Here is a 14,654-nt window from a genome sequence, read left to right as displayed (position 1 = left end):
ATATACGAGTAAGAAAAAAAAAACCTACTATATTTTTTTCAAGTTTTTTACCTAAACTGAAAATATTTTCACATGGTAAAAATGTCCTTGTTTTTCAATATTTACTAAAATGTATCATGCCATTGTTAATTTTAAAAGTTCTTTCTGAAATTATTTTCCTGAGTCATATGTAGGGGTTTTTTTGTTTTGTTTTGTTGTTTGGTTTTTTTTATTGTTGTTGGTTTGTTTGTTTGTTTGTTTGAAGAAAGTCAATTGTAAGAACAGTCATTTTAGGAATTTCAACCCACATGTAACGTTCTTTTTTCCAGGACAATGTAAGTTGAAGATGGCAAAAAATGCGATGGGACTCATCAAAATGCTTCCTTTAACACAAAAAGCCAATGACTGCATTACTGCATCAGAAACTCAAGTATATTTTTGATTCCTATGCACCCCTAAAAGGGGACAACAGACTTTTAAGTGCTTTTTCCTGTTGATACTGAAGTGCTGTACAAGAGTATCTTTCAGGGATAGTATGTGGAAGCTCCACTGTTTTTCGATGATTAGAGCTATGCAACATGACAATTTTGCAGAAAATTTTGAGTTCTCACCATTCATAGTCACATGCTAAAAGAACGATCTTTCAGTATAAATGTCTCAGCTGTCATTATTTTCACATGTAATTTGAGTTCAGCTACAATACATCTTAAAGTGTTTTCCTTTTCTCAAAGCTAAGGGCTGAATTGTTACAGATGGTAATTTTGGCAGACGGTTGTATATAAAACTGAGTTTATAATTAGGCCAAATCTGACTTGTTCAATTAAGGCAATGATGATTTGGAAAATAAGAAGTGTCAGATTGGTACATGATCGGTCTGGTGGCCAACAAAATCTGAAGAAAGTTGATCATTGACATTTACAGAACATATTGTCCATACGAAAATTTCTTCCTAATCACATGAATTAGAAGATAAACAACCTTTCAAGCTCAGAGTGCAAACTCAAGCAACCATGGCTTTTTACCTACTTAAGTGTATAATCCCTTTTTCTTCACTTGAGGTTAATGAGATGGTCTGAAGCAACCTAACATCTTCCTGCTGCTGAGAGAGGGCTCTCAGCATCTCCTTCTCCACAGCTTCCCTCTCTCTGACATTCACCCAACCCCTAAACAAGTCAGTAAATTCAAGGACAGTGACTAGCCAATTCAGCTCAGAGACAAAAAGTAATCCCTGGGGAATGAGGGGAGAAGGAAATGAGATGTGCAACGATGAGAATACTAGGACTACCGTTTTTGCTGGAAGTGACCCTCAGGCTCAGTTTAACATATATGAAGCTTCATTTCAAATCTTATTATATCTAGTGTCAAAAACCTTTCCAGAGTAGTAATTGTGGGTGAAGGTTGCCCTTTTCAGCACCTTCTGATTTTCATCTGCGTTAAATATTTATTTGTTCTTGTACCAAGTAATATCCAGCCATTATTCTCTCTACTTCTTGCATATCATTCATTAGTTTCCTGCCATCAACTTTCAGTCCCCTTCATATGCAAATTGTTCCCACATAATACTTTTGCTTATTTTTGGACCCCTATTTCTGTTATGCCCTTTTTTTCCAATGGGGAAAACAGAACTTCTTCCAGGGTCGTTGACGATCACCATCATAAAAGCATTCCCCTTTCAAATTTCTTCCTGTTCCTACTGCATCCCATTGTGTTGGCTGATTTGTTCTACTACGGGTACAACACAGGGATTTTTCACTCATTTTTCCTGACCAAGCATTGCTACAGGAACATTTAAAAAGAGCTTGTAAGTAGCTTTTATAACTATTTGAAACTGCCATTATTAATGTAGTTACAATTAATTCAAAACATTCCTTCCAAAATGCATCCCCTTGCTCTTCAACACAAAGAACTCCATTTGCCATCATGCCATCTGTTCTCCTATCTTCTCTAAACCTTAACAAAGTTCCTCAGAATCTCTTTTAGTTTCAATTAACCTGAGTAACTTATGTAGCTTGCACATATTGTCATCAATCTGTGAACCCTCTTACCAGATTGAACTATATGAGGTTAGTGACAATTAGAGAATATTACCTCTTAGGTTTTTGCCATATTACAAATTAATGACTTATTCCTACACTTTGCTTTCTGTCCTAAGTAGTTTTTTCCTCAAACTGTTATGATAAGGGAGATACAGTATGGGGTTACTTAGGATTTTCTTCTTAGATCTTTATTAAAAAAAAAAAAATCTAAATAAGTAATTTCAATTCTTTCTTCTTATGGATCCATTTTGATATACAAAGACTTTTAGTGTATTGAAAACGTTTCTTTTACAGGAACTGGGCTTTTCTACTCCTTTCATTGAACTCTGTTAATATAGAGTTCCCATCATCTTTCTACCAAGGTTTATGATTTAAATACAGCAAGATCTGCTGACAACACAGCAGTAGAGGCAAGCTGGTAAGAAAAATTCTTTTAAACATATTCATTGACTCTAAAGACAAGAACTAAGAGTTAATGTGTTAAGAGTTACTATATACATAAGAAAATTTAAAAAATATAAAAACACCAGGATCACCTATTTTTATGAAGTTAGAAACACCTTGCCTTTACTCTAAATTTAACCCTATGTATAATCCCGATTTATAATTTATATCCTCCTCCAAACTTTAGACCTGTTTACATAAATTGTATTTTTAACATCCTAGGGGTTTGTGAGTGGGTTTAGGGTGTTTCTTTGGGTGGTTTTTAGTTTGTTTTTGGTTTTGATTGGGATTTGTATAGGCTGACAACTACAAACTCCATCAAAGCGTTTCTGGTATCGGTGTTTCCCCATAATCTCCTACGTTTCCAGGAAGAGCAGGTACATTCCATGATATATACCAACATGCAAGTGCTCTCAGCTTACAGCAAAGAGACATAGTATATATCCCAGATATCTTTGTCATTGTGGAATTGTGACCACAGAATTAATATCAATGTAATTCAAATGCTGTCTGGATGTTTTTGCTTGAGTTATGCTAACTAGAGAGAACTGTAAATATCTAATCTTAAACCTGAATCTCCACCTATGGTTTTCCTTAAAAAACACAGAAATTGTGGGATAAACATTCTGAAAGAAGTTGAGTCACTCAGTTTGCAGCTTGGTATGACTATGAAGATGCAGCTATAACTGGAAAAAAAATAATCTGAGAAAAAAAAGCTCCCCAAGTCTGTACAGTTTTGAAGAAATATAAATGCCTATTAGATACACATGCCTATAAAATATAATTCCATTAAACCAGTAACACAGTTAAATACACTGAATCAAAATGTTAGGTATCCTCACAGCATCTGCAATAATACAACAGAATGCAACATCTTGAAAAAACTGCTATTTTACTTTAATTTTACTGATAATTTTCATAGGAGTTACTTATTGAAAAAACAGGGTTGTAAATCATGTGTAGTGTGATTACACCCTATAGAGCTTTACATTTCGTCAAAAGTATTCACGTGAATTAGAACATGCAGTTGTCAGTAGCGAAATTATTCTGGTACATTTCAACAGCACCCTTGTTACAGATGCACTGATAGAGAAACTCATACAAATATCAACACAGTATGACATGATTTCTTAGATTATTTTTACACCTAGTTCTCAAATGTTTCCTAGGATCACTCTTATTAAAGAACACACATTAAGTTGCCTGGCCTATTATAAAATTTTTTTGCTTCCTTAATTAGGAAAAGAAAATATCAAAGTCACAGAAAATATAACCCATCATCAAAAAGATTCATGTAAATCTCCACAGGACATATACTTTTTAATGTATATACTCCAAAATTCCAGTAAGACTAGTATTTTCCTAACTGATGCCATTTCTTAGCAAGATTACTTGAGTGATATTTGTCAACTTGTACAGAAAAAAAATTCTTCCCAATTTTGTAGGAATTGTGCCATTTACTTTGAAAAAAGTAACGGAGTATGCATTCTGAGAAGACGACTATCATAGTGAATAAAGCCAAAAAGAATATAATTGTTTGATAATTAGCGCTTCAAACAGATACTAATTCGACAGTAACTGAAATAATGTTCTTGGATGCAATGGACTTGTTTCAACAGAAATAAACTAGATTTTAGTAGGATAAAATAGATTAACTTCACATATGTCACCATTTGTAAATGTCAATAACATCACATTAAAGTGGAAAATGACCAAGAGTACTGTAGACAATCTGACTATTACTGGCAAATGTCTAGTTGGTCCTTAAAACCCATGTGTGAGAAGAGAAAAAGAAGAAAGACAAGGAAATTAATTTCAGTTGATTGAAAGAACTTTTTAGGCCAGAATTTTTTAAAGGTCAAATGAAATCACCAAATCAGGTATTTCTGACTTGGTTAGGTAACAAAGTTGTGAGATACAGCGTAAAGCAATAACAATTACTTCTAAAGGGTTTCCTTTGGTCTCAATAAGTATCTGACTTAAAAAAAAAAGGGGGGGGGCAAGAATTTTCTGAATATATTAAGAAAATTACTGACTTTACAGAGTAAAAGGTATTGTCACTTCTAGAAATGGTAGACCAATATTTCAGAGGGCTCCTCCAAACTGTAGTAATAGCTGGTGAGTGTCATAATGCAAAAATGTAACACATCCCACAGAACAGTGGATTCATTCTAATCCTAAGACACTTTGTTTTTAAAGATGAGACAAAATACAATAATAATACAATACAATACAATACAATAACAGAGGACTAATATTTAAAGTGGGCCTCAAAAAGGTAATGGGAAATAAAAATGGCCACTGGATAGACTCCGATGAAAATATGCAGAGAACATTCACTGGCGATGAAGTTTAAACTGCATGGGAGAAAAGATGCTGATATACACACCTTCAGTATTTTAGATGCTAGAAGTGCTGAAGTTTATAAGAGGTGTGAATGCTGACTTAAACACAGTGGAGGCCAGGAAAGGTGCACAAAGAAACAAAGTTAGTTTTTTATCCTAAGGGGGAGAGGAGAGAAGCTTGCAGGATAACCAAGTATCCTGTTTAGTAGCCTGAAACAAGGGCTTTCACTGAGCAGTGTTATGCTACTAGTGGAACAAATACCGAAGAAATATATCTAAAGTTTAGAACAGTCTACAGTTATGGCCAGAATTTTTAGAGACTGCGTGGCAAATCTAGCACACATTCTTTGCCAGGGATTACAATACAGAAGATCAAAGCAGCTTCAGTGACAGTATTTAAGCTTACGGTTTACAAGAAAGGTTTGTGTTTCCTTGAAAATGAAGCAATACCCCTCAGAACCATTTAAACTAGTGTCAGCTACAGTGCCGATAGTTATTGTTGTTAGAATGCAAATGCAATCCACACATTGCTGAACCACAGTAACTTGAAAAAGACAGCAATTATGAACACTGGATATATTTTTTTCCTCCTTTTTAAAATAACCATCAAAAAGCTCTGTTTATTCAGGAACATATTTTTTAATCCAAATGAAATATGGTGCCAAGCAGTGTTATACAAGCTTCCTAATTTTGTTTGGCTGACTAATGTTCCTATTCCTGCGTGCTTCAAAGTAGTAAAAGAAAAACAAATCTCAGGAAGAACTGACATTCAGATCTATATCAGTTTAAAGACATAATGCATAATATTGTCTGCTTGCCATTTAACGCAAAAGACAAATTTTGCTGAGTTCACTTAATAACAAGCAAATGGAGGCTGGAAATTAGAGGGCTGGAACTTAGGACTTCTTTACAATAGACTATTAGCATGTTTAAATTTCAATCTCCCTAAATTTCTAAGTACTTCTTTTCATTTAGTGAATTATTTTGCATATATACAGCATATTATTAATTTAAATGTATCATGCCTGACTCCTTAGTGTCATACTTCAGTTAGACCACAAAAGTCAGCACCTTGATATCTTACTCCCATTTTATACACCATTATGAAATCTCCATAAAGAGACAGGAATTTTTTTGGATCAGCATGAAATGGAGGAGGAAAATTCCCTACACACTTTAAAACTCCTACATTTACAAGCACTGTACAACAATAAACATTATAATATTTATTGTTTTATATTAATATTATATATTAATATACTACAGTTTATTTATATATCATATTAACTTTTTTTTAAACTAACTTTTTATATCATGGTATTACTCCATATTTTCGGTATGTGCTGTTTACACATCATTAAGTTCATTCTTTTTTCCAGAAGCAACTCTAACAAAAAAAGTTGCTGCATGGTTTGCAGAGTTCATTTTCTGTTTTAAACAGAGATAGATTGTCAGGACATGCACAACTTAGTTTCACAGTCTGACTTATACTGCCTGAATAACTTTTTCCCAGACGTAATTAGAAGTCATGTGTTCCTAAATAGACCAAAGAATCCATCCAGCAATGATGTATCATGCTGCAAACACAAATGGAAGACATACCTTGGTCTGCTCCTACCAAGGAAGCGCAAGATAGAGAGAAAAATTACAAAATAGTGTCCTTCATTTAGGAGGAAAGACACTGGAAGATTATCAGCACAACTAATCCTCACTACACCGAGCAGAGAGATTCCAGACACAGCAAATGCAGAATGTAGGTCCACAATAAATACACTCATATTCTTAACATATTTCTAAAACTATACTTAGGGTGCTTCTAAAGCCATACTTACAGTTCTTCTTAAAGTATATCTAAAGAGATGACAAAGGTAATTGGACTAAACTTATCCCTGGCCTTAACTGGCAGTGAACTGATATCCCTGGATCTGATGTTAACAGAACAAATGAAAAACAGAGGGTCCACTAAATAAGGCGCCGGATGAGGGTTTACCGTCACTGAGACAGTTAAGGTGACTGCATTGAAGCCAGGTTCAGTCACACAGGACTGGCAAAGCTACATGAACAGACAGGACCGATAGACTGATATTTTCAGACTCTGACTTGAAAATGCTTAAATCTTTCTGAATGGAGGTTCAGAGGGTGGTAGGATTCACAATCTGAATTTGGACTTGTTGTCTGAAATACAGTCCCCTCCCCTACATTCCTAGCTCATATGTAAGCCACCCTCAAGACTGAACAAATAAACCTTCAACATAACAGCTTCGACGAGACAAACTAGATAGTAGAACCTTCCCAGAGACCTAAGAGGCTACTCAAGAAAAGATGTGAACCTGTCTCACTTCAGAGTATGCTCATGTGAATTCTTCTAGATTAGTTTTTTTCTGTCCATATTGAATCAAGGTTGTTCGCAAACCCAGAGGTGATCTCTGTACACTCATCCTATTGTGACAATGCAGCCTAAACCTACAGGCTTTGCAGAGCATCAGTCTAAGCTAAAATGTGTAGCCCACTCCTGCCCCAACTCCAAGACTGCTAGCACTCCCCCCTCTCTGACTTTCTAGCTCTGCTGCCCAAAATCAGTGAAAAGCCAGTGAAGGTAGAATAGTACTGAGATACCCAGCTGGACTAGAAATGCTTCACTGGAACATTAAGAAATACAGTGTGAATGACTGTTATACAGGTAGGAGAATGGGTAGCTTTTGTGGCTTGGGCTAAATATCATCTTGAGGGTCCTGAACCTGATCTTCTCCATCCAGTGGGTTTTACAGCAAAAAATGGAGAAAAGTAACCAAATACTGCAGTCCCTGTATGCTTACAAGTGTTCTTTAGCAGCAGAGAAAGTTTAGTGCTAGGAGATAAGTAAAAGCTGGGTCTACAGAAGACCTGCTTGAGAGATCCTTCCAGGAGCACTGGCCACAGTGAACTAGTGATCAGCTATTGCGCCTGCAAGGGAGGAGCCTGCATTTGATCCCCCAAGCCTGCACCAGTTGGTCTTACTTTTAATGTCACTTCAAGTGGTGATGAAATAGTTGGAAGCTCAGGATTTACCCACTTTGTAAAACAGTGTGCTCCAAAGCATGGCTGCAAAGCTGTGAGAACCACAAGGGTCTTCTTCAGGCAATACCTGCAGTGACATCTTAGACCTGATGCTATTTTCACCTTGCACTCATAGTTAGGTCTGCTCCACACAGCAACAATAATGGCAAAATGCATATAGAGCAGAAAATTCCTAATCAGATTTAAAATCATTACCACATCCACCTACCTTGTATAATTTAAACATGGTTTAAACTGAAACAGCAACCAGTTGTTCACTCAGTCGTTATTAGATAACAATAGGAAATTAGATGACAATTTATTTCCTATATTAATGTGATCCAAAGTGTTCATTAATCTGAATTGCTAAAATGGCTTGTATTTAGACATACAGTAGAAATAATGACTTCATTAGCATATCTACTGTCATCGACCTCTTGATATTATGGATGCTACTAGCCTGAATCGAATAAAATACTTAACACTATTTTTGTTTTCTCATCTTTTCCTTTACATACTAATAGATGTCTGATACTATTTACATTTGTCAATAAGTAAAACCATCCAGCAAAGAAGTTTGTATTTCATGTGCTCCCTGCAGCCAGTTATTTCAGCATTGGTGATATTTACAAAAGTTGGTTTTGCAGGTTTACATGTGACTGGGTAGGCAATACAAGCACGGGACAAACAACAAAATTACAGAGAAGTGTTGCCCTTCTCCACTTACCTTACATTTGTCCATCTCCTTTTCCCACAAACACATGAAGAAAAAAACAACCAACCATTAAAAAAAAAAAAAAAAAAAAAAAAAAGCAGATCTACAGTGTTTAAAAGGCTGACTAACCTCAGGTTTGGGCAAAAACAAGCACTTTCGTTTTCATGTCAGCTACCACAACACTCAAATGGAATTCCGTAGAGAGATTTTTCCTGCCTTGCTTCAAATAAATGGGTGTTGTGTTTATATACTGCATACTGAGCATTGCCCGTCCAAAGCCAAGGGCTGCATCTTGCCAACTCTTAACTTTTGTACAATATGGCAATTACATGAGCCAGCATACCATTAAATCACACAACAAAGCTTGGAGAATGACACTGCCAGCTTACAGAACTGTACCTAAGGACTAACATTCAGTGCATAAAAGGAGAAACTAGATTTCAGTGCAATGCCAGAACTGGGTCAGTGGCCTCAGTTTAGATTACAAAGCCAAGTGCCAAATAGTTCACAAAGATAAAAACTTGCAGGCCTACAATACAAGCAGGTGAAGAAAAAAAATAAATAAAAAGATCACTAAACATGCCTTACAAAATGCCCCCCCCTTGAGTCTTCCAGGTCAGCTGCTGTTTATTCCCCATATGACTCTTTATTCCAGGATGTTCCTTCCAGCTGCAGTACTCACAAACTGGCATCCCTTAAACAGAGTCAAAATAAAGGGGTCAGAGGAGACATAGCCCATTGCTCAATGTGAATAGCACAACATCTTTCTGGCTCCAGCAAATTCTCTTTTTCTATCTAATGAGCAGCAGATCTATACCCATCATGAGCTCCAAATGTCTTCCAGTGCCTAATGTTCAGGGTTTTTTTGCAGGATGAGCAAGAAAGATTTGTGATCAGAGCACGTTATTTCCCCTAAAAGCAAGCTTGCACCAAGGTATCAGGTATCTACTTTGCGTTTCTGATTTAGCCTGTTCATATGAAACTGGAATGGGCAATTTGTGTTTAATTCTTTTTCCAGGTACTGGTCCAAAATAATTTCTACACAGGCTTCCACCTCAGTGACATAAGCATACTGTAGACAAGACAGCCTAAGAGCAACTAGCAATAATGTGCACGTTCAGAGGTAAAAAGTTGAGCTGAGATCAAAGATGTTTTTAATACTGATGTTTCTAAGAGGATGTTCATATAAGTCACTGCAGATCAAGTGCCTGAACCATGTATCTGTGATACCTTAACATCAGCAGCCTTCAGAGCTACCCCATAGGTGACCCCTCTTTACAGCATATTTCTTAGTAACTTAATCCTATTTAGATTATCTTCAAATCAAACAATGAACAAGCAAATCAGAAAACTGCTACACCTTTTTGCAAGATCATATCACACTAGCATCACTCATCCTGTTTTATATAAAATGTAAAAGGCTGTACGGACATCAATGATATTTTAATTTTTTTAATATTAACATGCAAAAGGACATTAACTCACTTCTGACAATAGTTTTAATTACTAAGTATATAAGCCTGCAAATCCTCTCATCCAAGTAATCCTTCAATAAGATTAATTCATGGAAATAGCCCCATTGAAAAAGGATTTGTATGACTAGACCCTAAATGCTTAATCACATTTTTAAAGACATTACGACTTTAAAAAAAAAAAAAAATCCAGGTGTTGGTATGTTTAAAACAGGGGGATTATATGTCTATCAAATTACATCATTTCAAAAACATCACTTCTAGAACCGACACTTGGGGAACATGCTTCTGCAGTTCCAGTGGTTTCTCAGGTTAAGACTAATTTAAACTAAGGGACCAACCTGCTCACTTTGAGTCTAGCATTCAGCACAACTTTTCTTTCAGCACTTTCATTGCACTGATGTATGACTCAGCTACTCCTTCAGCTGCACTAGTTATATATTGTCCCTGTGCAACATTACCTTAAACATCAGAATCTCTGAGTTATTTTAAGCACTATCCAGTCATTACCAAGTCTTTTCAAGACTCAGTGATGTTGTGGTTTTTGCTTTCTGTACTATGTCTATTGCAGAATATTTTACTATAAGAAATATTAACTTCTTTCCTGGCTTTCCAGTCCTGTTCTTTTCACTATGCCAATTACGAGTCTAGGCAATGACCCAAGTAGCCACAGGACAGCAAATAGATTAAGATTTACTTTAATGTGTCGAGTGCCCCCATGTGCTTAAGTCTACCTTCTTGTACCTGCTTCACTTGCTCTCTCTCTTTGCATAGGGTCTTCATGATTTTAATGGAAAGTCTTCTTGAAGTATCGCCTGCTCTGATCTCCTAGGAATGATTAATGGTTTGGTATCACATTTGTTTGCTAGTCCTTAAAATATAGGAAATAACCCTTTGGAGAAGTAGGAGTCTGTCACTGCATCCAAAAAGCAGGAAGTGTAACTGCTTGAAGGCTGACAGATGCTTCACCACCATGACAAGAAACTGTTCCATAGGCTACGGTTTGTGAGCCCCTGAGTCAAGCCATATGGTCCTGAACGCCAAGACTGCCTCTCTTTCCCAGTTTATTGGGAGAGAGGGATTGTTCCTGCTTTGCTCTAAATTTGCAGAAGTACTTCATTAATTTTTAAAAGTTTACAGTTTGAATATAATAAAACACTTGACTGCTCGCACTCATAAATCTTCATTCATTTGCTGAACATTTTTTCTTCATGAAAGAAACAGCCCTACTTCTACGCTTCCATGGGCTAGGATAAAAATCTTGTGACTTTATTGCTATCCATTCCAATATTAAATGAATGCATATAACTAAACACACATAAACATGGCTCTCAGACTTTAAGAGGCCCTTCGCAATTAATAATCTATTCAGCATATTTAAATACACTTGTATATAGGGTCTGAAACAACAGCTTTGAGGTACAAGGCATCTTTAGTAATCTAGTGGGAATAATAGCAATGGATATACACTGCTAAAAATCAGAGCTGATAATTTAAGATAAAACCCCACTGTACTTCAGCATCACCAAAATTAAGTCTTCAGGTTATAACTCCTTAAACATGGGTACATTCTCCAGTGCTTTGGTCAGCTGAGATTTAAATATTTCAGAAAGTGACTATTTCTAATTCCTGTCATCTCTTGATAAATTATTTAACTGCCCAAAATACTTCAGTAAGGTCTTTTACTTTCTTTTAAAATATGTTTTATGTCTTTTCCAATGACTGCATGTTGAGGTGTCTTCAGGCTACTGGTGTGTAGGCGACCCAGCAGTTGTCAAGAAACAGACGGAAGCAAAAAGTATCTTGCTTCTAACCAAGAAGAAAAAGGGGAGGCAGAAAGCCCCAGTGCGGAGGCAGCGGTGTGCGTGTCCATGCATTGTTCTCTCCCGGAGCAGTCCTGGCTCTCGCTGGAGTTTACCAGGATTGAGGGTATCAGCACCTTGCAAAGACCAGCCTTAAACTTTCTCCCTCTGAGCTGCTTCTTATTACAATTTTCCACTCGTGTCTGTCTCTATCCTTCTTTCTAAAAAACGCACAGCATAGCAACTGAAATCTCTACAGAACCTGGAGAAATAATGGCAGGGGCCGACGCCGAGGCACTGAGCGTCACTTTCCGGCGGGATGCGGGAGGGCGAGGGGCGGAATGCCGGGGTTCCCACGACACCCACCAGGCGCCGCACGCTGGGGCAGCGTGCGGGGAGAGAGACACCGAACGCCGCAGCCACGGCGCTGCTGCCCCCGATTTCGTGTTCTCGCACTCGCACGGGTAACACAGACAACTGATTTATTACGGCAATTTTCCCCACTGCCTTCCGAGGTCTCCCAAGTCTCGGCAGACGGTTCGGCCGCTTGCTACAACTTTTCCACAGGCTGCGGGCGCCGAGGGCAAGACAGAGTGATAATTCTTTTCTCCCCCCAGCTCACTCCCCCAAACCGCTCACCCACTGCAGCGGTTCTCACCTCGGCGCCCCTCACCTCTCGGGCAGCCCGGGAGCCACAGCCCCCACCGACCCCCGCGGACGCGCACTCTCTACGGGTCGGCTGCCCCGGGTCGCGCAGCCCCTCCGCCCCAGCCGCCCCCGGCCCCGCTCCGCCGCGGGGCAGGTGGGTGTCCCCAGTCTCCCCCCGCCGCCGAAGCCTGGTCGCACTCACTTGTGCCTTCTTCATAAGGAATGGCAGCGCTGCAGTCCAGCCCAGCCGGCCGTGTGCAAACTCCCTTCAGCGGAACTGTAGCTCCAGCATAATGCAGCAGCCGATAGTCCACGCATTGGGGTTGCCCACGGCGAGCCCCGCGCTGCCTCCGCCTGTCCCGCCGCCGCTCTCCGCGCCCCGCTGCGCCCCCTCCCCACGACCTGAGCGTCTGCGCTGACTGAAAGCACAACCGGACCACGGCCAGGTCTTTTATATCTCCGATCTGCCTCCGGCAGCGGTGGCGGCGGCGGCAGCCCAGGCAGGACACGCCTTTCCCCACCCTCCCTCCCTCTCTCCCTACCGGAGGACCGGGAGGCCAGGCAGACCCTGCGGGGCGGGGGAAACCCGAGTTAACTTGGGCGAAGTTGGAGGCAGGAACAAGCCGAGCCTGCCCCTTGCCAGCGCCCGAGGGGAGCGGGGTCGCGGGCGGGCCGCCACGGGTAGCGGCGGGCGGGGATGCGGGGAGGGCGGGGAGTATGCGGGGCGGGGAGCGCCGGGTACGGGCCCCGTGGGGGTGGGTGCAGAGGGCTTCTCCCGCCCGGTGCCCTGGGGGCTCGGCGGTGCCCGCGAGAGGTGACCGCAGCCGACCGCGGCGGAGCGGGGCGGGGGTCTCTGGCCTCCCTCGCGGTGGGCTGTGGCAGCTCGCAGAGGAGCCGCCGCGGCACTCGAGGTCAGCCAGGCGGGCGGCGCCGAGCCCTTGGACTGGGTCCCCCCACTCACGCTGGTAAGAAGAGGGATGCCCCCGGCGGGACCCGCCGCCGGGCGCCGCCTCGGCCTGGGGCGGGAGGGCAGTGGGCTCGGAGGCTGGCGGAGCTTCCAGCACTGCCCGGTGCTTCAGCGTAGCAGCCACTGAAGCGGCGCGCAGAGCCGGGAGGCAGCCCCGGCTTTGCCATGGCCATTCCAACGCTGCCTTCCCATAATCGGTGAATGCAGTTAGGTACTGGGATGAGCATTTCAGCTGGAGCTTAGAAGCTCCTTTTACTTGTTCCAGCCACAGAAAAAATTGTTGAGCAGTGCCTCCTAACGCTTCTGTTAAAGGTGATCTTGCAGATTTTTTCACATGCTATTACAGCTTGCATCCTGTGTAAATAATGTATTAGTGTTGGGTGTGGAAAAGCGACACACAACTTTTACACGCACAACTTTTACTATGTCGGGTCTTTTGGCAAATCCATCACAGCAGTAGCCACAGAATTTGAGTCCTCTTTAGAGAAAACGGTTCCGAGGTTAACATGGATTAAATCTTAAGCGTGCACTGAATGGAAAGTAGAGCAGTTTATGGAACTAGTATTTCCTGAGACAGTGATGCTTGCTGAAAATTTAAAAGAACATTAACAAAAAGAATAGTCTGCCCAAGTCAATGGTCATTTCCTAAGGGAGATTAGGTATGCTCGGAGTACACAGTAAGAGATTTCATTAGAAAAGTTTGTCTAATTTTCACCTAGAATTAATGATAAATTTTTAAAAGGCTATATTTCTGCCAAAGTAAAGGTGAGTTGTTCAGGTACAGAAAGATTTTAAACCCATCCCCAACTCTGCTATATATTTGGGTTTCATAGTAGAGCAGATAAACAACTAATCTCTTTTTTGCTTTTACATCCAATCTGGAAAAATAGGTCGATAATTTTCTTTAGAGCATGACAGTACTGATTAAATAATTCTTTTTTTTCCATTTCTTGACTATTACTGTGATGAATCGCCTTGGAGTTCTGGTGTTACTCTCTGAGCTTTGTCAGACTGTTTTATACATATATAGTAATAGTCTCTTTTTCTAAAGCAATACACAAGCAGTGAAAGGGAGGAAGCCTGTAACAACAAAAAACATCAAGGACTTCACTCACTGAAAGGACAGTTTGTATATCACCTATTATTGGTCAATCAAAGCAGCTTCCACAGTCTACACATTTAGCAAATAGGACCAGGAAATTCAAATGTT

At 40.0% G+C, this 14,654-nt stretch overlaps 1 protein-coding gene across 3 annotated transcripts in view; it reads right to left on the bottom strand.

The window, feature by feature from the left end:
- KITLG (KIT ligand) overlaps positions 1 to 13,135 on the bottom strand; it is a 57,460-nt gene extending 44,325 nt beyond the window's left edge. For all 3 annotated transcript variants that reach the window (XM_027732938.2, XM_027732939.2, XM_039387294.1), the window contains exon 1: positions 12,680 to 13,135. In XM_027732938.2, coding sequence (XP_027588739.1) covers positions 12,680 to 12,694 — 15 coding nt within the window. In that variant the 5' untranslated portion in view covers positions 12,695 to 13,135. The remainder of the gene's footprint in view (positions 1 to 12,679) is intronic.
- Between the last annotated feature and the right edge of the window lie 1,519 nt (positions 13,136 to 14,654).

This window comes from Pipra filicauda, unplaced genomic scaffold (assembly GCF_003945595.2).
Source record: "Pipra filicauda isolate LSUMZ 115617 unplaced genomic scaffold, ASM394559v2 scaffold54_size4384275_pilon, whole genome shotgun sequence".
Classification (NCBI taxonomy): domain Eukaryota; kingdom Metazoa; phylum Chordata; class Aves; order Passeriformes; family Pipridae; genus Pipra; species Pipra filicauda.
The sequence above is the reverse complement of the archived record's forward strand: the minus strand, read 5'-3'. Positions and strand labels throughout refer to the sequence as shown.